General features: G+C 41.7%; 1 protein-coding gene across 2 annotated transcripts in view; it reads left to right on the top strand.

Moving 5' to 3' along the window:
• LOC121282309 (transmembrane protein 164) overlaps window positions 1-22845 on the top strand; it is a 149547-nt gene that overhangs the window by 54959 nt on the left and 71743 nt on the right. For both annotated transcript variants that reach the window (XM_041195972.1, XM_041195973.1), the window contains exon 4: window positions 22150-22228. In XM_041195972.1, coding sequence (XP_041051906.1) covers window positions 22150-22228 — 79 coding nt within the window. The remainder of the gene's footprint in view (window positions 1-22149; window positions 22229-22845) is intronic.

The raw sequence follows: 22845 nt of genomic DNA, 5'->3' as shown, positions 1-22845 counted from the left end.
AAACTAAATTAGCAGGGGGATGGAATCCTGAAAAGTAGCTCAGGAGAAGAGAAGCCAAGATGGAATTAGAAGTTAAAACACTAAGTGAGTCTGGAAGGCAGAGAAAACAGGCTAGGTAAGAAAGAAGTGAGTTTAGCAAAGCTAAATAGAATATATTTTAGTGCAAGGGACCTGAGGTATAAGACAGGCTAGCTGAGGGCACAGACAGGCGTGTGGGAGTATGATATCATAGCTGAGACTCAGGTTGGCTAAAAGAAGGGCAGTATTGGCAATTCAACGTTCCTGATTATAGGGTATTCAGACGAGATAGGAAGGGGGATAGAAGAGGAGGGGGTTTGCAATATTAATCAAGTCAAGGAATCAATTATAGCAGTGCAGAGGGATGATATCTTGGAAGGATCATCAATGAGGCCAAATGGGTAGAAGTAAAAACACAAAGGGAAAACATGCTGTTGGGTGTGTACTATAGACCCCCAAACAGGTAGAGATGGAGGATCAAATATGTAACCAAATTTCAGAGAAGTGTAAGAATAATGCAGTAATAGGGGATTTTAACTACCCAAATATTAAGTGGGAAAGTTTTAGTGTGCAAGGTAAGGAGGGAGCAAAATTCTTAAGCTGCATCCAGGAGAACTTTTTTAACCAGTATGTAGACAGTCCAACAAGGGAGGGGGCAGGTCTGGACCTAATATTTAGAAATGAACCCGGGCAAGTGGAAGGTGTATCAGTAGGGGAGCATTTTGGAGATGGTGACCATAACTCAGTTAGATTTAGGATAGTTGTGGAAAAGGATAAAGTTGGGCTGGGAGTAAAAGTTCTAAACTGGGGAAAGGCTAATTTTACTAAAATGAGATACGATTTGGCCCAAGTAGACTGGGAGCAGCTACTTGCAGATGAAACTGTCAGAGCAGTGGGAGGCATTCCAGGAGGAAATAGCGAGAGTACAGGGCAATTACATTCTCATAACGACAAAGAGGGGGACCAAGTCTGGAGAACCCTTGATGTCAAAAGACATAAAGGTTAGAATTAAGAAAAAAGAGAAGCTTATGGTAGATACCAAGGCTCAATATAGGAGAGTCCCTAGAGGAGTATAAAAAGTGCAGGAGGAACTTAAAAGGAAATTAGAAAAGCTAAGAGTGCATGAGACAGCATTGGTGTGTAGAATAAAGGAAAACCCAAAGGGGTTTCTTTAAATATAAAGAGCAAGAGAATAACTGGGGAAAGAGTAGGGCCAATTAGGGACCATAGAGGTAATCTGTGCATGGACCCAGAAGACATGGGTACTCCTCACAATGGATAAGGACGATGCAGGTATAGACATCAGGGTGGAGGACTGTGAAATATTAGAGGAAATTAACATAGAGAGAGGAGGCACTAACGGGTTTAGCGTCCTCTAAAAGTAGATAAATCCGCTGGCTCGGGTGTGATGGGTTGTTAAGGGAGGCAAGAGAAGAGGTATCGGGCCTTGTCAGTAATTTTCAAATCCCCTCCGGCCACAGGTGAGCTGCCAGAGGACTTGAGGGCTGCTAATGTCCTTCCATTGTTAAAAACGGGAGAAAGGGATAGACCAGGAAATCACAGGCCAGTCAGTCTAACCTCAGTGATGGGGAAGTTACTGGAAAGAATTCTGAGGGACAGAATGTATCTGCACCTGGAGAAACAGTAATTAATCAGCTAGCCAACATAGATATATTAAGGGAAGGTCGTGTTTGACAAATTTGATCAAGTTTTTTGAGGAGGTAACTGTGTTGCTGAGGGTAATGCATTTGATGTGGTATACATGGACTTTAGCAAGGCTTTTGATAGGGTCCCTCATGACAGACTGGTCAAAAAAAGAAAGCCCATGGGATCCAAGGCAAAGTGGCACATAGGATCCAAAATTAGCTGAGGGGCAGGAAGCAGAGGGTGATGGTAGAGGGATGTTTTTGTGACTGGGAGTCTGTTTCCAGTGGGGTTCTATAGGCTTGTTGCTGGGTCCCTTGTTTGTGGTGTACATAAACGATTTGGACTTAATGTAGGGGGTACGATCAAGAAATTGCGGATGACACGAAAATTGCTAGGATGGAAAATAGTGAGGAGGATATCGATGGACTGGTCAGGTGGGCAGAGCAGTGACAAATGGAATTCAACCTAGAAAAGTGTAGAGGTAGTGCACTTGGGGAGGGTTAACAAGGCAAGGAATTACACTATGAATGGTAGGATCCTGGAAAGTATTGAAGATCAGAGGGATCTTGGTGTACATAACCACAAATCCCTGAAGGTAGCAGGGCAGGTAGATAAGGCGGTGAAGAAGGCATATGGGATACTTGTTTTCATTGCATCAACTAATAAAGGCACGAGCAGGAGATTATGCTGGAACTGTATAAAACACTGGTTAGGCCACAACTAGAGTACTGCATGCAGTTCTGGTCACCACATTATAGGAAGGATGCGATTGCACTGGAGAGGTTGCGGAGGAGATTTACCAGGATGCTGCCTGAGTTGGAGGGTCTGGGCTATGAGGAAAGATTGGATAGGCTGGGGTTGTTTTCCTTGGAGCAGCGAAGGTTGAGAGGGAGCCTGATAGAGGTGTATAAGATTGAGAGGCATAGATTGGGTGGATAGGAAGACACCTTTTCCATTAATAGAGGCGTTAATAACCAGGGGACATAAATTTAAGTTAAGAGGTAGAAGGCTAAGGGGGGAGTTGAGAACCTTAGAACCATAGAACACTACACAGAAAACAGGCCATTCGGCCCTTCTAGTTTGTGCCGAAATATTATTCCGCTAATCCCATTGACCTGCACCCAATCCATAACCCTCCAGACCTCTCCCATCCATGTATCTATCCAATTTATTCTTAAAACTTAAGAGTGAGCCCGTATTTACCACGTCAGATGGCAGCTCGTTCTACACTCTCACCACTCTTGAGTGAAGAAGTTCCCCCTAATGTTCCCCCTAAACCTTTTCCCTTTCACCCTAAAGTCATGTCCTCTCGTGTTAATCTCTCCTAATCTAAGTGGAAAGAGCCTACTCACATTTACTCTGTCTATACCCCTCATAATTTTGTAAACTTCTATCAAATCTCCCCTCATCCTTCTACACTCCAAGGAATAAAGTCCTAACCTGTTTAATCTTTCCCTGTAACTCAACTCCTTAAGACCTGGCAACATCCTAGTAAATCTTCTCTGCACTCTTTCAATCTTACTGATATCCTTCCTGTAGTTAGGCAACCAGAACTGCACACAATACTCCAAAGTTGGCCTCACCAATATCTTATACAACCTCACCATAACATCCCAACTCCTATACTCAATACTTTGATTTATGAAGGCCAGTATGCCAAAAACTTTCTTTACAACCCTGTCTACCTGTGACGCCACTTTCAGGGAATTATGTATCTGAACTCCCAGATCGCTTTGTTTTCCGCACTCCTCAGTGCCCTACCATTTACTGTGTATGTCCTATCTTGGTTTGTACTTCCAAAATGCAATACCTCACACTTTTCTGCATTAAATTCCATCTGCCATTTTCTGGCCCATTTTTCCAATTGGTCCAGATCCCTCTGCAAGCTTTGAAAGCCTTCCTCGCTGTCCACAATGCCTCCAATCTTAGTGTCGTCAGCAAACTTGCTGATCCAATTTACCATATTATCATCCAAATCATTGATATAGACAACAAACAACAATGGTCCCAGCACAAATCCCTGAGGCACACCACTAGTCACAGGCCTCCAGTCTGAGAAGCAATCATCCACTACCACTCTGTCTTCTCCCACACAGCCAATTTCAAATCCAGTTTACAACCTCTCCACGGATACCAAGTGTCTGAACCTTCTGAACTAACCTCCCATGCGGGACCTTGTCAAAGGCCTTACTAAAGTCCATGTAGACCAACATCCACAGCCTTTCCTTCATCTACTTTCTTGGTAACCTCCTCGAAAAACTCTACAAGGTTCGTTAAACACGACCTACCACGCACAAAACCATGCTGACAATCCTTAATCAGCCCTTGACTGTCCAAATAATTGTATATCCGATCTCTCAGAACACCATCCAATAATTTACCTATTACTGACGTCAGGCTCACTGGCCTGTAATTACCTGGTTTATTTTTGGAGCCTTTTTTAAACAATGGAACAACATGAGCTACCCTCCAATCCTCCGGCACCTCACCCGTGGCTAAGGACATTTTAAATATTTCTGCCAGGGCCCCTGTAATTTCTACACTAGTCTCCCTCAAGGTCCGAGGGAATATCATGTCAGGCCTGGGGGATTTATCTACCTTTTATTTGCTGTAAGGCAGCAAGCACCACCACCTCTTTAATCTCTATATGTTCCATGACACTACTGCGCGTTTCCCTTCCTTCCTTATACACTATGCCAGTTTCCTAAGTAAATACTGATGCAAAAAAACTGTTTAAGATCTCCCCCATCTCGTGAGGCTCCACACATAGACGACCACTCTGATCTTCAAGGGGACCAATTGTGTCCCTTACTATCCTTTTACTCTTAATATACTTGTAGAAACCCTTCGGGTTTACCTTCACATTATCTGCCAAAGCAACCTCATGTCGTCTTTTTGCTTTCCTGATTTCCTTCTTTAGTATTTTCTTACATTTTCTATACTCTACAAGTACCTCATTTGCTCCTTGTTGCCTATAGCTGCTATACACCTCTCTCTTCTTCTTAACCAGATTGCCAACATCCCTTAAAAACCAAGATTCCCTATGCCTGTTAACTTTGTCTTTAATCTTTAAGGAACATGTAACTCTGCACTCTCAAAATTTCTCATTTGAATGCCTTCCACTTACTGAACACATCCTTGCCAGAAAACAACTTATCCCAATCCACTCTTCCTAGATCCCTTCTCATTTCCACAAAATTGGCCTTTCTCCAGTTTAGAATCTCAACTCGAGGACCAGACCTATCCTTATCCATAATTAATTTAAAACTAATGACATTGTGGTCACTGGACCCAAAATGTTCGCCTACACATACTTCTGTCACCTGACCTGTCTGGTTCCCTAATAGGAGATCAAGTATTGCATCCTCTCTTGTTGGTACCTCTATATATTGATTTAGAAAACTATCCTGAACACATTTGACAAACTCCAAGCCATCCAGCCCTTTTACAATATGGGAGTCCCAGTCAATATATGGAAAGTTAAAATCTTCTACTATCACAACTTTGTTTCTTACATCGGTCTGCTATCTCTCTACAGATTTGCTCCTCCAATTCTCTCTGACTATCGGGCGGTCTATAATACAACCCTATTAGTGTGGACACACCTTTCCTGTTCCTCAGCTCCACCCATATGGCCTCTGTGGAACAGCCCTCCGGGCTGTCCTGCATTTGCACAGCTGTGATATTTTCCCTGACTAGTAATGCCACTCCTCCCCCTTTCATCCCTCCCCCTCTATCACGTCTGAAACAACGGAACCCCGCAACATTGAGCTGCCAGTCCTGCCCCTCCTGCAACCAAGTCTCACTAATAGCAATAATGTCGTAATCCCATGTGCCAATCCACGCCCTAAGCTCATCTGCCTTTCCGACAATACTCCTTGCATTAAAATAGATGCACCTGAGAACATTTCTATCCCGTAGAAACCCTTGATTTCTGTCTATACATGTTGCTTGACCTTTATCCTCCTCCACCTCACTATCTGCTCTAACACTCTGGTTCCCCTCCCCCATGCAAATCTAGTTTAAACCCCCTGGAGCAGCACTAGCAAACTGTCCCTTCGGAACAGGTCCCATCTTCCCTGGAACAGAGCCCAATTGTCCAGAAACATGAAGCCCTCCCCACTGCACCATCTCTTTAGCCGCATATTTAGTTGCATTATCCTCCTATTTCTAGCCTCACTAGCACATGGCACGGAATATGGAGTGTTTGAGGAGAAATTTTTTCACCCAGAGGGTAGTCTGGAATTCACTGCCTGAAAGGGTGGTTGAGTCAGAAACTCTTAACATTAAGAGAGATTTAGATGTTCACTTGCATTGCCATAGCTTTCAGGGCTATGGGCCAAGCACTGGAAAATGGGATTAGTGTTGTCAGATCTTTGACTGGCATGGACATGATGGGCTGAATGGTCTCCTCGTCCTGTGCTGTAAACATCTGAGTCTAACACCAATGAGGCTATTGTCTCTTTGAATTCAAAGTATTCCCAAGTATGATCATTCACAATTGAATAGAGTCTTTTCCAAAATATTTAAACACAGTGATGGCTAAGTGAAGTCTCCAGTTGTATTTCAGATTGCTGTCATTGTTGCTTCATTTAGTGAAAATGATTTCATCTTATTCACAATGAAAGCTTGTGGCACTTGACAATTAGTGGAATGAGCACAGAAAACTCACTATGGTGGCTTTTGATTATTCATTAAAAGGGTTGCTGTTGTTGAAATGCTGCAGATCTTTATTAATGTTCCTTTTGAGTCAAGATCTGAAATCACCCCACATAAGTGGTGTAAGTCTGTGGTTGTTTTCACCCAATGGCCAGTATTAACCTATATGAACCATATTGCTAAAGATTTTAAAAAATAAATTTGGTATGAGAGAAATCTGGGACTCAATTTTTTAACATCTATCTACATGTGTACTTAGTTGTCATTATAGAACAAAAATGATGGGCGGGATTTTGTTTCTCCCCCACCTCCCCCATTGGTAACACTATCCATATGATAAGTTGATTATATTTAGCAGTGTTGTTGATGAATATGGAGTGTTCGTTGACTGCTTCAGCTACTAGTTAATGTTTTCTTGAAATAAATCTCAATTCATAATTTAGAAAGATAACTCTCCTTTAAAATCCACAGAGGAATAATTTATTAATGCCGTACATCCTGGCTTCCTCAGCTAGTTGGGTTAGCACCTTGCGCCCGTGTAAGAGGGTGTAATTTCTCTTTTCACTGAAATGCTGAGCTCCCTCTGTCAGTCACTCTGTTTGGGACTGTGGGCATGGGCAGATTGGGTGTTTATCCTTTCATAACAGGCAGGAAAGTTTGAAGGATGCCTAATCCCAGTGCTGCTAAACTGCATCTTCTCCTGTCAGCCAGTTCAGGGTGGCACCACTTTGGGAACATGCAAGGAAATGTTGTGTGGTACAAGTGGACTTGAGGCAACTGCAGAAAATGGCTAACTGGGAGGATGAAGGAGAAATGAAGGTTGAGTGAGTGGTAGATTTGTGGTGTTTTGTGCTGGGGCTTAGACTACTTGGGACATTGCAATTTCCTCTCAACCTTCTATTGAAAAGCATGAAAGCAACGGTTGCTTTATTGGCAAGGTAGCAAGATTTGCCAAATGTTTTGGTGCCACGTGAGGAAATTCAAATACCAATAAATGCATCTTTTTAAAAGGGCCAACAGGTCACAGTACATCCCTTATCTAAAACTTGGTAGATTTAAAAGTTAAAATTGCAAGTCATTTCCTTTTACCCTTACCCTTATCACGCCACCTCCATCAATTCAATTTGAGCACTTGGTTTACTGCACTCTTTAGCAATTTTGTTAGTATCTTTCGATGCTGTTACAAAAAACCAACTGAGCTGACCCGGTCTCTAGAAGGAGCTTCAAAGCGAATGAATGCAATGATCCCAGTGACATGATGGGTACACACTTTGTACTTGTATATATTTATCATTAAATCGTGTGTACTGAATAACCCACCATGTGTAATTGCCGCACAACACTATTCTGAACAAGCCAACTGGCTCTTTTGAAGATCCAGTTTTCTTTTCAAAGTGTTCTAACAACCTCTGTTTGGAGCCATGCAGCCTGTCCGCTTCAACAGCCATGCCTGGTAACCCATTCCTCCTTGTCTTTTGGGTGGGAAGTAAAATTCCATCTTGTTTAAATTTCTAACTTCCTAACTTAGTTTTTTTCCTGCCAAGTGGGACATGGTTAAAAACTATGAACTAAATGGTAATATTTCCAAAGGGTTACATCTTCATTTAGGTTATCTTTTTTCTAATGGTGCATATTTTCAACAATGATAACTGTTAAAATGCTAGTGGTCGCAGTTGGTTCTGCTTCAGATTAACTTCTTGACTGCAAACCGACATTCTGCTTCAGGTTAACTTCTTGACTGCAATGTCGGTTATTTAACATTTTAATAAAACCAGTTTTCATTCCCCTTTTAATTAAATGTGACTTTGTTCAGTAGTTTGTACCTTTTTTGGAGTGAGCCACTTGATACAGCTATTTATGTTTTTGTCATCATGAACTCTGTTACAGTAGATCTTGGCTGGGCCAGAAAGATTCTAAATCATTTACTTATGGATGGTACACACTGCCTAATGCTGAATCATGCAGGAAAGGACATCCACAGGGGCTAGTATTTGTTTGTGCTGAGTTTGATTTCCCAGATGGTGCAATAGGAAGTGTCCTAATTGGATTCTGTTCCTGATCACAATTCCGCAGATAGGCTCAAGAGACAAAATGGCCTATTGTTCCTATACCCGATCAAATATGGCATGTGTGGGGATTTCGGATGAGGATGGAATCTGGCACAGTTTGACACCCTTCATTCCTCCCCATAGTAAGGAACCCATCAAGCGGACTGTTTGAAGGAAATGCCTGAATTAGGAGCACTGAATAAGGTAATGGAGGGTGTGTTGTATAAGCACAGCTGTGTTCCTTGTGCCCCCTCAGCAGAGGTTATAGTACCTTCTCAAAATGAGGATTTGGAATAAACATTTACTTTGTCAGCAAATACAGTACCCTGGAATCCAAGACACCAGAGAGCAGAAATTCAGCTTCATTGTGCCTGTTTTAAGGGACTGCTATTCTGTGTCCAAAATGTGCCGGAAAGACATCTGGCATTGGGCCTTTTCTTTGGTGTTTCTGGTAGCTGCCTGAGACAGACATTGGAACTTGTACATATTTGATTGAGGGCATAATGCCTATTTTTAGACCCTCTGTGGGAAATTGGATGGAGGTCTATGGAGCTGGAGCCTGAACAACTGTTAAAATTCCTCAGCTGATGCAAGTTTACATTTTTAAAAAATTGTTGAAAAGTAGGTGTTCTCCGAACTCCATAGATCTTGTGCCATCCAGCCAACACAGCCGTTCCTTCTTTCCTCCTGGGTCTTGTATTCAGATCTCCATCAGCAAGGCAAGTGCACTGATGACCTTTTTAGAATGGCAAGCTGCTTATGGAGGTGTGACGAGCATTAACAATGTGTCCAAATAAAATTTATGACCAAGGAGTTTGACTGGGACTGAAGACTGGCTTCAGACTTCCCACTATTTAATTGGAGGCAATTTATGCCCATTCCATTGATAATGGGCAAGCAGTCTGACAATTTAGAGGCAGTGGAGGGATTGAGAGGTGGTGGTGAGCTAAAGTTGTGTTGTCAGCATCTGGAATCTGACATTGTTGTTGGATGACTGTCTAGGAACAGAATGGAGATGATAAGTGGCAAGGGGCCAAGAATGAATCCTTGGTAATGCCACAGGTAATAGTGCAGGGGCAGGAAGAGAAGACATTGTAGGTGATTCTCTGTTAGTTGATATTATCGGCTCCCTCTTTGGTTACTGTTCTTCCTCCTCTTCAAATCTGCTGTCACCAACCCTGGCCTCAAAAGAGAACCCATGCAATCCCTCTATCCCTGAAAATTAATTCCAGAGAAGATTTTTCACCCATATGTTTAAAAGAAAACCCTAAATGTGGGAATAAATGAAAGGATATCTAAATTTGAAGGTGACACTATTTGGCAAGAGAGCAGAAAATTGCAAGAAGTTCAGAATTCTGAGTAGCAGTGGAACAATGGCAGAGGAAGTCAAATAGAACCAAGCATGATGCAAAATGTGTCAACAGGAAAACAGCAGATGGGATGCAATCTAAATGGCACTCCTGCCTGCAGCAGTAGTTAACAGCATCAATAACAGCATCACTTACTCGCTCCGTTCTGGCCACCAATGTGAATACCTGGATCCTGGGGTGTGTAGAAGGTGCACTGAGCAGTTTCAAGTAGTGGGGACATCAAAAGGTACCTGAAGTCCAAAGCTGGACTGCACCTCATCTGGTGAGCTGGGGATTGGAACTCATGGATCTGTTTTTTTTCTAAAAGGATGTTTTTCTTGACATCAGGCCCAAGCTTTACACTCTGTTCCAAACAGATGATGGCTTGGATGGAGGAGGTCATTACTCACATGTGCAGTACCATATTGGACAACTTTGTCATACTGCAAGTTAACAGGTTGCTCCCAGTGATGCTTAGGCTGCTTGCACTGAGGCTCAACTAGAATAAAGCAGGGCCTTTTGGCTTTAAATAGGTTTGGGGGTTGATTGCAGAACGCCTTGTGGCAGGGCTTCACTAAATCAGTTGAATCTTCTGCCGTTGGTCACAGCGAGGGAGTACCTAAAGACAGGAACATGGCTGATGAAGGTATGGATAATAGTGTTGTTCGTTCAGATCTTCCTGGTCAATTGCCTCCCATGTTTGTCCACCTTCTGGAAAACATGCAGGCTTAGGCTGTCCACTGAAGCATGAGTACCACAGCCCTCTGCAGTGGGTCACCTCAATCCCACAGAGGTCTTATTGGTGTACAACAGTCATGCTGCCCAAACACGGCTACCATTTGAGCTGGCATCTAGATAAAGCCTTGAACTAGAGTTGAGAGGTCATACGAAGCATTTCAGCAAGATGAAGCATCACAACAGAAACAGTCATTCGCACAATATTTGGAGATCAAAGCTATGACAGGTTGTTCAGAATAACCTTGGCAAGGTTTCTGAGAAGGCTTCAATGCATGGCATATCAGCATTGAAAGCTGTGTGAAGGGAAAGGTATACATGTAGAGGAAATAGAGAAGTGCACAGAATATTCACCTAAGTTGCATACTTGCAAGTTATTATGGGGCTGCAGTAGAAAAGCCTCACCAATTTCACATTGTGTCTCTCTTTTTGCTTCAGCTACACTTCCTAGTTCCTTTACAGCACCCTTTTTCCCCCTTCTCCATGGTGATGCCTATTTTCAGGGCAAACATCAGCAATGCTGGAATCTTTCATGGCACTGTGCTGGAGGGTGCCATGTGATTGAAGCTGGTGACACTAAGGCAACTGCCAAAAGACTCTGGAAACAGGAATTAAACAGCAAGCTTCAGCAATTAGCTGACAACTTTCATTTTTACTGTTGGTTTTGCTAAACAGCTTTTCCATTTGCAGCATGGTGCACTCATATCTGGATGACCAGTTCATGTAGTTTAGACAAATGAAAGTGTTAACTGAAAGGGTATGTCGAAAAATCTCGTGTATCCATTAGTTCATGTACAGCTTCCCACAAACTATTGGGTGCTCCCTGAATAGTTGAAAATATGAGGGGGAGGTGGTGGCATAGTGGTATTGTCACTGGATTAGTAACCCAGAGACCCAGGATATTGCTCTGGGGACCAGGGTTCAAATCCTACCACACCAAATAGTGAAATTTGAATTCAATAAAAATTACCTGGAATGACTATGAAACCATTGTTTGTTGTTTTTAAAAAAAAAAATCTGGTTCACTTCAGGGCCCTTCAGGGAAAGGAAATCTGTGAATCCAGACTCACAGCAATGACCCTTAAATGCCCTCTGCACTCGTTTCTCAAGGGCAATTGGGGATGGGCAATAAATGCTGACCTAGCCAGTGATGTCCCATCCCATGAAAAAATATATTTATTAAAAAATCAGAATTGGAACAAAAGTAAATTAATTTCAACCCAATTTTCCAATTGTCAGCAACTACTTTTACTCCTGGAGCCTTCCTGATTAGAAAGTTGAGATTAAAATTTCCACTTAACCAGGGTGTTTCTTCCAGCCAGTGGTGTACAGTGCAGCTCATTCCGTTTGACGTGTTCACACCCTGTTGATTTAGCATTGTCATTCTTTTTGCAAGAGATGAAAAATGACAACGTTGATGTCAGTTGTTTTCATGTTGTATAAAACCATTGGCCATAAAAGGAAGAAAATATCTTTTAATCATGTTGCAGAAAAAACCTCAAAAAGGAACTCTAATAACTTCTCCTGTTAAGAAAGATGTTAAACTTGTTTATTTTGGCATAGGTTTTTTTGTTGGTCAGTGTGCTTGTTTCCCTTGCACTTTAAAATCAGAGTGTTAGTTGACAAATGATTTTATGCCTCAGTAATTGCACTTGTGGTAGGGGCCAGGTTTTAATGTCCCACTGGTGCCGAATTGCCAATGTTATGATTGCTTTAGCTTGTTTTCCCCTCTTCCTCTTTTAAGTGCCATTAATCCCTTCACTGGGTATAGTTCCATTGGCACAAGGTTGAACCGCTGCAGAAGGCAGCTCATCACCACCTTCTCAAGGGCAACTAGGGAGAGACAATAAATGCTGGTCCAGCCAGCGAAGCCCACATCCTGTGAATGAATGAAGAACAACCTTGCTTGCATCACAGCTGAGACTGACCTGCTCTTGCCTGATGGCTACACTTCCAGCTGCTAGCATTGCATAGCATTGAGGAGTGAGGACAGTGGCTAATTTTGCAACCCTACCCCGAAGTTGCTCTGCCCAATTGTAGTTTCCTTGCTGATATCGGCTAACTCAGTACAAGTAGGGATTAAATGTGAGATGTTCCTGTTTTTATGAATGGTTGAACCTTCAGTGAGCCCAAACATTAGTTTTGAAATTGTTATTTTCATTTTGTGATTTTTTTTTTTTAAAGAAGCTTTTTCCATAAGAATGAGGCTCAATGCTTTTTCTCCAGTTTTTTACCTCTTGTACTTTCCTGAAAATGATGCTAATGTTGTCCTATGATTTTGTTGGTGTTAAAAGCCATCGCAGAAAGACCAAATGGAGGAATTTTGATATTTGAGGGGTGAAGTGAGTGCTGAAAACATGGAGCCAGACCTTGACCACTACAGGAATTGGCAACATAGATAATCGATCTCCATATGGTAGAAGTTTTTATTTATTATAAATCGTTTTCACTGCAGCACTTGAGCATATAATCTTGGCTGACAGTTCAGGACTGTTGAAGGAGTGCTACATTGTCAGTGGTGCTGTCCCTTAGATAAATTGAGGTCCCATCAGTCCATCCAAGTATAAAGTAACAAGAGACTTGCATTTATATAGTGCCCTTCATTACTTTGGGATGTCCAAAAGCACTCTCCAGCCAATGAAATGCTTTTCAAGTGTTGTCACTGTAGGGACCACAGCAGAGAATTTACTGCAGCTGATGCAATGATATCTCATGGCACAATTTGAAGAATAATGTTGTTTTGGCCAAATTTTTTCTATCAACAAATTATCCAGTTAATCATAGGGGTAGACAATAAATGCTGGTCCAGCCAGCGAAGCGCACATCCTGTGACTGAATGAAGCTATTTGAAGAACCTTGCTGTACAAATTGGCTTCTTTGCCTATTCAGTAGTGTACACTTCATAAATGAACTCACTGATGATGAAATGCTTTTGGGATGCCTTGTTTCTTTCCTATCTTTGCTTTCCCCAAACCCTAGTTCGCATTAATTGAACTAAATGTACCAAAATGCTCAAGGAAAGATGGAACCAATGGAAATGGTTGCCATTCTAAATACCACACTTCAAAAAAAAAATCCGAATCACTCAAAGGTGCAGATGCACTGTGGTGTATAACATTGAACCTGGACTTCTATGACCAAATATTGGACTTGTGAAGGTATTTAATGTGGATGTCTTACGTCAAAATAATTAATGCTATTGATTAAAAGGTTCAATTTCCTATCCGCTTTAATTCATATTATTCCACTCCTGTTCATCCTTCATTCTTACTGTCCTTTTTCTATAGTCATTTATTATCTTTTGTGTGAATTAAAGGTTAATGTTCAATACAAGTGAAACTACAATCAGGAACTCATGAGTAGACCCTTCCTGCCACCATCCGCTCTCCTTGACCTGTCTGAAATTTTACAGGGGACTGGGGGAAGACATTGGGCCTATTGAACTATTGAAGCCCTAAAGTGCTGTGCGGGTGGTGGTGGAAGCCTGAGTCATGTGGGAAGCCCAGCAGCTTGAGCTGCACAGGCTGGGGTCTGGCAAGAGGGAGGACGTTTTTTCAGTCCCCCTGGCCTGTTGGAGGCAGCTCTCCCTGGACTCTTGAATGTGGCCTGCCAACCCTGCTGAGACCCTGAACTTCCCTGGGCCTCTTCGTGTGGTGGGTGCAGTCCCAGTCACGGCCACTACTCCTGACAGGTGCTGCTGGGACAACAGAGCTGTCGGCCATCCAATTGGGCAGCAGCAATTAAGATTTCCACCTGAGAAATGGGTGGGAATCTCTCCTTAAAGCAACTAGTTCCCAGTGTTCAATTGCTGTGGGGCAGCTGTTGGGGTTGTGGGCAGGCGAATCTCTCCTTCTCTCTCTCCTTCTCCCGCTCCTTCTCCCGCTCCTTCTCCCGCTCCTTCTCCCGCTCCTTCTCCCGCTCCTTCTCCCGCTCCTTCTCCCGCTCCTTCTCCCGCTCCTTCTCCCGCTCCTTCTCCCGCTCCTTCTCCCGCTCCTTCTCCCGCTCCTTCTCCCGCTCCTTCTCCCGCTCCTTCTCCCGCTCCTTCTCCCGCTCCTTCTCCCGCTCCTTCTCCCGCTCCTTCTCCCGCTCCTTCTCCCGCTCCTTCTCCCGCTCCTTCTCCCGCTCCTTCTCCCGCTCCTTCTCCCGCTCCTTCTCCCGCTCCTTCTCCCGCTCTTTCTTTCTCTTTCTCCCTTTCTCCCTCTCTTTTCTCTTTCTCCCCCTCTCTTTTTAGCAAGGGGCTGGGGACCGAGGTGCCCCATAAAATCCAGCCCAATGACACTAAAGATGCTGCAGGAGTGTTAATCTCCGAATAAGCTGGACGTCTGGACAAGGAGATTCCTTGGACAAGCACAATGTTTAGCTCAAAGAACTCCACCCCATGAGCAGTGCAGCTTGGATGTGATTTGCTTTTTGTATCAGAATGCCTAGAGTAGATAGCATACAGTGCAGTCTTTCCCCTGTACTGTTTTGAAATGTCATCATAGATTTACTTGTTCAGGTTTCTGGAGTAGAACTTAAACTATTGACCTTCTGACTCTTGAGGTGAGAGTACTACCACTAAGCCTCGGCTAATGAAACAGTTCAGTGATTTATAAAAAAGAAAATCATAAGACCTAGGCATTGGTGGCAAGGCCAGCATTTGTTGCCCATCCCTAAATGCCCTTGAAGGTGGTGATGAGTCATGAGTGATGCAGTAATAGCAATGTGATAGGAGTCAGGCAGTGACCAAGGTGGGGGACTGGAAACCGGAGATATGAGAGAGAGATGAACTAACAAGATTTTTCTTGTATCCTATGTAGGAGTTTGATAAGTACTGGATATATAATGGTCGGTTCTATTCCTAATCAGATACTCATTAACTGTTTGCTTTGTGGGCTCAACTCAGATTCACATTTAAGTGAGTCTGTTTTTACTCATCCCTACTGTATTCAGGATATATGTCACCATATGCACAGTTAAACTCAATCACCTAGCATCGCATTATGGTGACATCATAACATTAGATTTGGTCCCAAATCATAACCAATATATGTAAAACGTCACGCTCGAACTGGACAATCTAAACCCTTGATATTAAACCTGACAACACAAGAACACAGGAGGAGGGGTAGATCATACAATCATGGCTGATGTTGGGTTTCTACTCCACTTTCCTGCTTGCATCCCTGAAATGCCAAAATCTCTCTATCCCAGCCTTGAATGTATTCAATGATGGAGCATCCACAACCCTTTTGGGTAGAGAATTCCAAAGATTCACAGCTGAGTGAAGAAGTTTCTCCCCATCTCAGTCCTAAATGGCTGGCTCCTTTTTTTTTATCGTGAGTCTGTGCCCCCATGTTTTGGATTCCCCAATCAGGTGGAAACAATTGCTCAGTGTCTACTCTATCAAGCTGCTTCAGAATCTGTTTCAATGAGGTTGTCTCTCATTCCTCAACTCCAGAGCGCATAGGCCTAATTTACTCAGCCCCTCATCGTAAGACAGCTCCCTCATCCCAGGGACCCATTTAGTGAACCTTCACTACCACATCCAATGCAAATATATCCTTTCTTAAATGCGGAGACCAAAACTCCACACTACTCCAGATGTGGGCTCGCTAAAATCCTGTACAATTGTAGCAGGATTTCTTTATCCCTGTACTCTAATCCTCTTGTAAAAATGGGCAGCATGCCATTTGCCTTGCTAATTCTTGCTGTATTTGCATACTAACTTCCTGCTTTGCTTGTATGAGCACATCAACCTTCTTTGAATATCAACATTTACAAGTTTCTCACCTTTTTAAAAGAAACATTGTTCTTAATCTTATGACCAAAGTGAATAACTTTACATTTCCCTACATGATACTCCACCTGCCATCTTGTTGCTCACTCACTCAACCTGTCTATATCTCTTCACAGCCTGCCTCTGTCCTCCCCACATCTTAACCTTTCCACATAGATTTGTATTATCAGCAAGCTTAGAAAACATTGTCTCCTCTTAGTCAGTAATACAGATTGTATATAGCTGAGGCCCAGCACTGATCCTTGTGGGACTCCACTATTCACTGCCTGCCAACTTAATGCTCTGTTTATGCTCACCCCCTGCTTCCTGTTAACCAACCCTCTATCCATGTTTATATATTACACTCAAGTCAATGAGCCTTTATCTTGCCTATTAACCTTTTTTGTGCTTTTTGGAAGCCTAGGAAAACTACATCTACTGGTGTCCCTTTATCTACCCTAGCAGTTACATCCCCAAAAAACTCTAAATTTGTCAAACGGGGTTTCCCTTAGTAAAACCATGTTGACTTGTTCTAATTGTACAATGCTTTCCTAAGCGCAGTAAGACCTCCTTAATAGATTCCAGCATTTTTCCAATGACTGATGTTAGATTAATGGGCCTCTAGATTGCTTTTTCTTGAAGTGGTGTAACAGTTGCCAACTTCCAATCTGATGCGACTGTTCCCGAATCTAAAGTTTTGGAAATCATAGCGCATTCACCATCTCTGCAGCTATCTCTTTTAGAACCCTAGGGTGTAGGCCATCAGGTCTCAGATTTGTCAGATTTTATTCCCTTAAATTTCTCTAATATTAATTTCTTTAACTTCCTCACTTTTTTTAGCCCCTAGGTTACTCTCAGTTTCTGATCTGAAACTTATGTCGTCGTTTTTATTCAGGGGATGTGGGTGTGGCTGGCTAGGTTAGCATTTATTGTCCATCCCTAATGGCCCTTGAAGGTGGTGGTGAGCTGCTGCTTTGAACTGCTGCAGTCCATGTGGTGTGGGTACATACACCATACACAGTGCTGTCAGGGAGGAAGCTCCAGGATTTTGACGCTGTGTCAGTAAAGGAATGGCAATATATTTCCAAGTCAGGATAGTGTGGCTTGGAGGGCAACTTGCAGGCAGTCGTGTTCCCTTTGTTTTGATATGGCAGGTGGTATTTGCCAGGCTGACCAAATCTCAAAGGGAAACTTGGCCACACTATCAACAATTTTGCAATTTGTATCTATTACGGGAAGGTTTGTGCACTGAAGTCAGAAGTAATGCATCAACTACCACCTTTAGAAATTCTAAAGATTAAATTAAAACATGTGTTTAAAAAAAGAGAGCTTAAGCCACAAGCTACAGTTACAGTTGATTTTAAATTCTAAAGATTTCTACTTGACTAAACTCCCAACTACACAACGCTCCAAATAGATTCTTAATCTATAAAGCATCCACACAATATTACAAGCACCCACTGTTGCTGTAAGGGAGGTATTACATAGCTTCTCTCCCCCTCTCTCTCTCTCGACAATGGAACTCCGAAGGGTTTTAACAAAACCTTGGTTAGTGGAACAGCGAACTTCTCCAGCGTAGCTAGAGACTTTTCCATGGGTCTGTTTCACACAGTCCACTTTCTAAGATCTCGCACAGCCACTTCCACGCTGCTTTCCTTCCTTCGTTAAATATATTTCCATCCTTTTTTTGATCTGTATATCCCATTGTTTCAACCTGTCTTTGGAAGTTGCTTTTCCTGGAATATAAAAATCTTTCATGATGTCATTATGGCCAGCACGTTTGGGGGGAAAAAATAAACTTAATAACTTTGCCTTATTTATCTTGCCAATTGTAAACATCTTATGTCCCTTTGAAAATCAAACCTCTCAACTTATCTAAAAATGCAAATTGTATTTACACTGCATCTGCTGAGATGTTATCCTAGCTTACCCATCTCCATTTCAAATGCCTGTTTTACACCAAATCCCTTTTTTTGATTCAAACCTTGCAGTCTGACTGTCTGCAGTTTAATTTAAAGTAGGGAGCCACACACACAACACAGCCCCCATGGGCCTACTTTAAGCATCCCACAGTAATATTAGGAAAAAAGTTATCTTTCCTTTACATCATGCATCTGCTGCCCTTGTCTGCCTAGATGGTAGCAGTTGTAGGTTTAAGGTGCTATCTAAGGAGGCTTGGTGAGTTCCTGCAATGCATCTTGTAGATGGCACACACTGCTGTGCATTGGTGGAGGGAGTGAATGTCTTGGATGGACTGCCAGTCAAGTAGGCTGCTTTGTCCTGGATGGTGACTCATGCTATTCCTAATTTTTCATCCTTACTGATTCGACTTCATGATATTCTGAGGCCACATTCTTTCCCACTAATGTCCTAATATCATCCTTTACTATTAGGGCAACACCTCCTTTTATTTCAGAAAGACAGACAGAACAATGTGTATCCTGGAATATTTATTTCCCAACCTTGAATTCCTTGGAACCTTGTTTCTGTAATGGTGATTAGACCTAAATCACTTACCTCTTTTTGTGTCACTAGATCCTCTATCTTATTGGAGATGATTTGTACATTCAGATTAAGAATCTTTAATTTCATATTTTTACTTCTACACCCTGCAATGACCTTACTTGCTGATGTACAATTTTTGTTAAACTCTGTCCCTTCTTGTCCCATTTTGCTTGCCTTTACCCATATTGCTATACTGTTCTGATGCCTCGACCTTCTCTCTTTGGGTTTCAAAATCCCCTTTCACCTGAATCCTCTCCTCTACACCCCACACCCATGCCTCTGTTAGTTTAAAGCCTTGCCCACACTTATGGTAAATGAACAGTGGGAGATATTTAAATTAACAATTCAAAATGTTCAATGAAACTACATTCTATTGACATCCAAAAGCTCAGCAAGAAAGACCCATCTGTGGCTCACTCAGTATGTTAAGGATACTTTTAGATTGAAAGAGGATGCTTGCAATCTTGCAAAATCAGTAAATAGTAAGTTGGAGGATGCAGAGTGTTTTAGAAACCAACAAAAGACCACTAAAAGATAAGGATGATAAGGAGAAAAAAAATAGAATGAGAGTAAACTAGCCTGAAATATAATTAAAAAAATAACCTTTTATAAGAATCTAAATCTAATTATGATTGGCAAGGACACTAGTCCCAGTCTGGCTTGTGAAGCCCATCCCAACAGAATAGCTCACTCTTTGAGTACTGATGCCAGTACAACAAATCATTTGGACGATGTTGATGAAGGTTAAAAGGGACTCAGCACCAGTATTGAAAGATTCCAAAGCCGTCCAATCTCTGGGCAATAAAAAGGTGGGAATGTGGGAGAGTAAAAGGATTGGGGGAATAAAATGGGTTATAATAGGCCTGGTGGTAATGTACACAGATCAATACAAGCTCTGCTTTTAATATGAAAAATTGATAAACATGTCAGTCTCTCATTTTATACAATTTCATTTTACTGGTTTTTACTGGTCTATTCTTGTTTTGAAGTTGGGTCTTTCAAATTTCTGAATTTTTTTTCTGGACATCTGAAAACCCAGGTATTTACTAAAAGAATGAAGCCACAAGGTTCACTGTTTAAAACCAAAGAATTTTACTGGACAAAAATCAAAGAGCATGAATATTAATAAGTACACTCTGCCTTAAATTGTCAGGTACATTTTAAAGGTATTAAAAGTACGATGAATGCAGTCACTTTTAGAAGTTCTAAACCGAACTTCTTCATTACTCAATTTTCTTCTACGCCCATTTGACTGACACCCCCCACCGCACTTAAAAAAAAAAGCCTGATTCTTATCAAAAATTGGAAGATTAACCATATGGTCTAAGTAAATTTTCAAAGATTCATATACGGGTTGATATTTCCTGGGCATTCTACATACATTTGGTAATGTTGTCCCTTCAAATGTCTCTAACTGTCTCAAGGTTGTAGACTCCCTGTTTAACACAGGTCTGGCTAACGTCTGAAGCGTAGCCACCATGGGTCAGAACTCTCCTCTCCTGTTCTAATGGGCTAACTCTGAAACCTTGCATCTAGTCTCTCTCTCTACTTTCTTTTAAAATTGCTTGGTCACATGATCAGTTACTGGCCCCGAGTTACTTTTTTTTTACAGGAAATCCATCTTATTGAGAAACCTAGTTCTGAAAAGGACCATCATCCAACATAAAACATAGGCTTTCCACCAAAAGCACATGGACCATCACCACTTTTTAAAGAATGCTACTTTAATTACATTGGTTAATTTCTGTCACTGCATGAGTTTTTTTGGACCAAAATAACAACAATGAATTGTCAAAAGTAGACTGCACTTGGTGAGTTCAGTGAATCTATTTAGATAAATTGGAACTCCACAGGATTTGGTATTTAGTGCTTTGCTACCAGTACACTTTTGGGAACATCGCCCTTAGTGTCAATATGCTGCATCTCATGTGATCTTCTTAATTCATCTTCACAAATTACCCTGGCCAATTGCCCTCCATGATGTTGGATTTCACTCTATCATTCTTATTCCAAATGCTCTCCGCAGATGTAAACATACTGCTGGGTGTTTTTTTTTATCCACAATTTTAGTGGATGATTGCACAACTATGTACCCACAAGTACGCTGTACTAAAATGATAATGCTAGTGTTTAAACGTAGTCCTCAGTTCCACACTCAAATGTAGTTTTTTTTTGCACAATTAAGTGTGTGTAAAGAGCTACAGTAGGGTTATAGGCAAAATAAGGCCATGTAGTTTGATTTAAAAGGCCTCTATAGTTTAAGGAACATAGGACCAGGAGTAGCCCATTAAGCCCCTTGATGAGATCATGGCTGACTTTGAAGCTCATATTGTGGAGTAAAAAGTTTTTAAATTGGACTCCATAATAGTCAACATAGTGTAAAATAGATGGCATAGGTGGCTTGTGCATAAAGGTGGCTTCCCTCTCCCAGTTGTGGCCCTTGTACATGTAAAGGCCTGTACTGGAAACTCCTGACTTTTCCCTTTAATGAAAATCTGTTTCTGAGGCAGAGCTATTCCAACATCTATAGCTGTAATTAAAAGGCCTCTATTATAATCATTTTAATAAAGATGATAATTAAAGTGGTTTCTAAAATAGTCCTGCTTTCATTGCTGCAAGAGGAGGCAAAGCTCATTGCTAGCTGGACTTCAAAGAAAAAAAAAAGTGCTGAAAATACACCTGGAAAGCAGGATGACTTGAAGGAGTGTGCAAATAATGTAGCCCTGTAACAGACCCAGATTGCTGCTATAACCCTGTTTATGTTTTGGACACAAGAATTTGAATTTAAACCATATTGATAGCATCATAGTGTAGCTTCTTCACTTTGGAATCATATGGCACAAAAATTCCCCTGTGTAACAGTGATTCCTTGCAGCCTTTAGGGTCAAGAACATATGAAATTTTGAAGGGTGTTGAGCTGATTTTTTTTCAGAATCAAGCATTGGTTCCTAAAATTGAACTCGAACAAAAATATCTGTCTGTCGATCTACATTTTCTACAGTATAATGTTAGAGTAAAATTAAGAAATCGGCTTATGTACAGAAATTTACAGACACTTGTTGTGCTAATTCTATGGGCTCACTGATGCAAACCCTCAAACATTTTCCTCCCTCCCTGCTCACCACGATATAAATCTTGTCCTCTGCGAGACAGCCCCTACAAAATGAAAGGGTCTGGTTAACTATTTGGTAACGGCGCAATGATAAAACTTGATCCAAATACAGGCAAGTTATAATTTTTAAAATGGCCAGCCTTACTAAAACTATTTTTAACAAAGCCACTTCAGTCAAATACATGACGTGGCAAAAACAAGTGGTCTGCAAAGCTCTTAATGCACCTTTTTATCAGTTGTCAGTTGATGAGATTAAATGATTGGGTTAGATAAAGAATACATGTTTACTTGACAAGTTATTTTTTGTTTCCTGCCCAGCTCCCCTTTGAGATGGAGGTCTACTATATCCAACACATCACGCTATATATTGTTCCAATCTACCTGATGCAGAAAGGGGGTAAGCTTTTTAGATTTTTTAAATGTTCCAAATGACAAAATGGAATGCATTCACTCTATTCAACCAAGTAGGAGGCTGGAATTCAAAAGAGATATTTCATACATATTTTAACGGATGCAACTGTAGCTTGCTTGAGCAATTATTGAGCAAAAGCAATCATCTCCTTGCCCAGTTCTATATTCCAAGCTATTCTAGGCTTACCAGTGTTACACTCCTCTCTCTGACTTCTAACGACCTCAGTGACAATGAATAAGACAATAAGACGTAGGAGCAGAAGTAGGCCATTCAGCCCATTGAGTCTGCTCTGGCATTCAGTGAGATCATGGCTGATCTGATAATCCTCAACTCCACTTTCCTGCCTTTCTCCAAAACCCTTGATTCCTTTACTGATTTAAAAATGTCCGTCTCCACCTTGAATATGCTGAATGACCAGCCCTCTGCAGTAAAGAATTCCACAGATTCACTACCCTCAGAAGAAATTCCTCCATCTCGGTCTTAAATGGGTGAATCCTTACTCTGTGATTATGCCTTCTGGTCCTAGACTCTCCTAGTAAGGGAAACAACCTCTCAACATCTATCCTGCTAAGCTCCCCTAAGAATCTTATGTTTCAATAAGG

Source organism: Carcharodon carcharias, chromosome 9, assembly GCF_017639515.1.
Source record: "Carcharodon carcharias isolate sCarCar2 chromosome 9, sCarCar2.pri, whole genome shotgun sequence".
Taxonomy (NCBI): Eukaryota; Metazoa; Chordata; class Chondrichthyes; order Lamniformes; family Lamnidae; genus Carcharodon; species Carcharodon carcharias.
The sequence above is the reverse complement of the archived record's forward strand: the minus strand, read 5'-3'. Positions and strand labels throughout refer to the sequence as shown.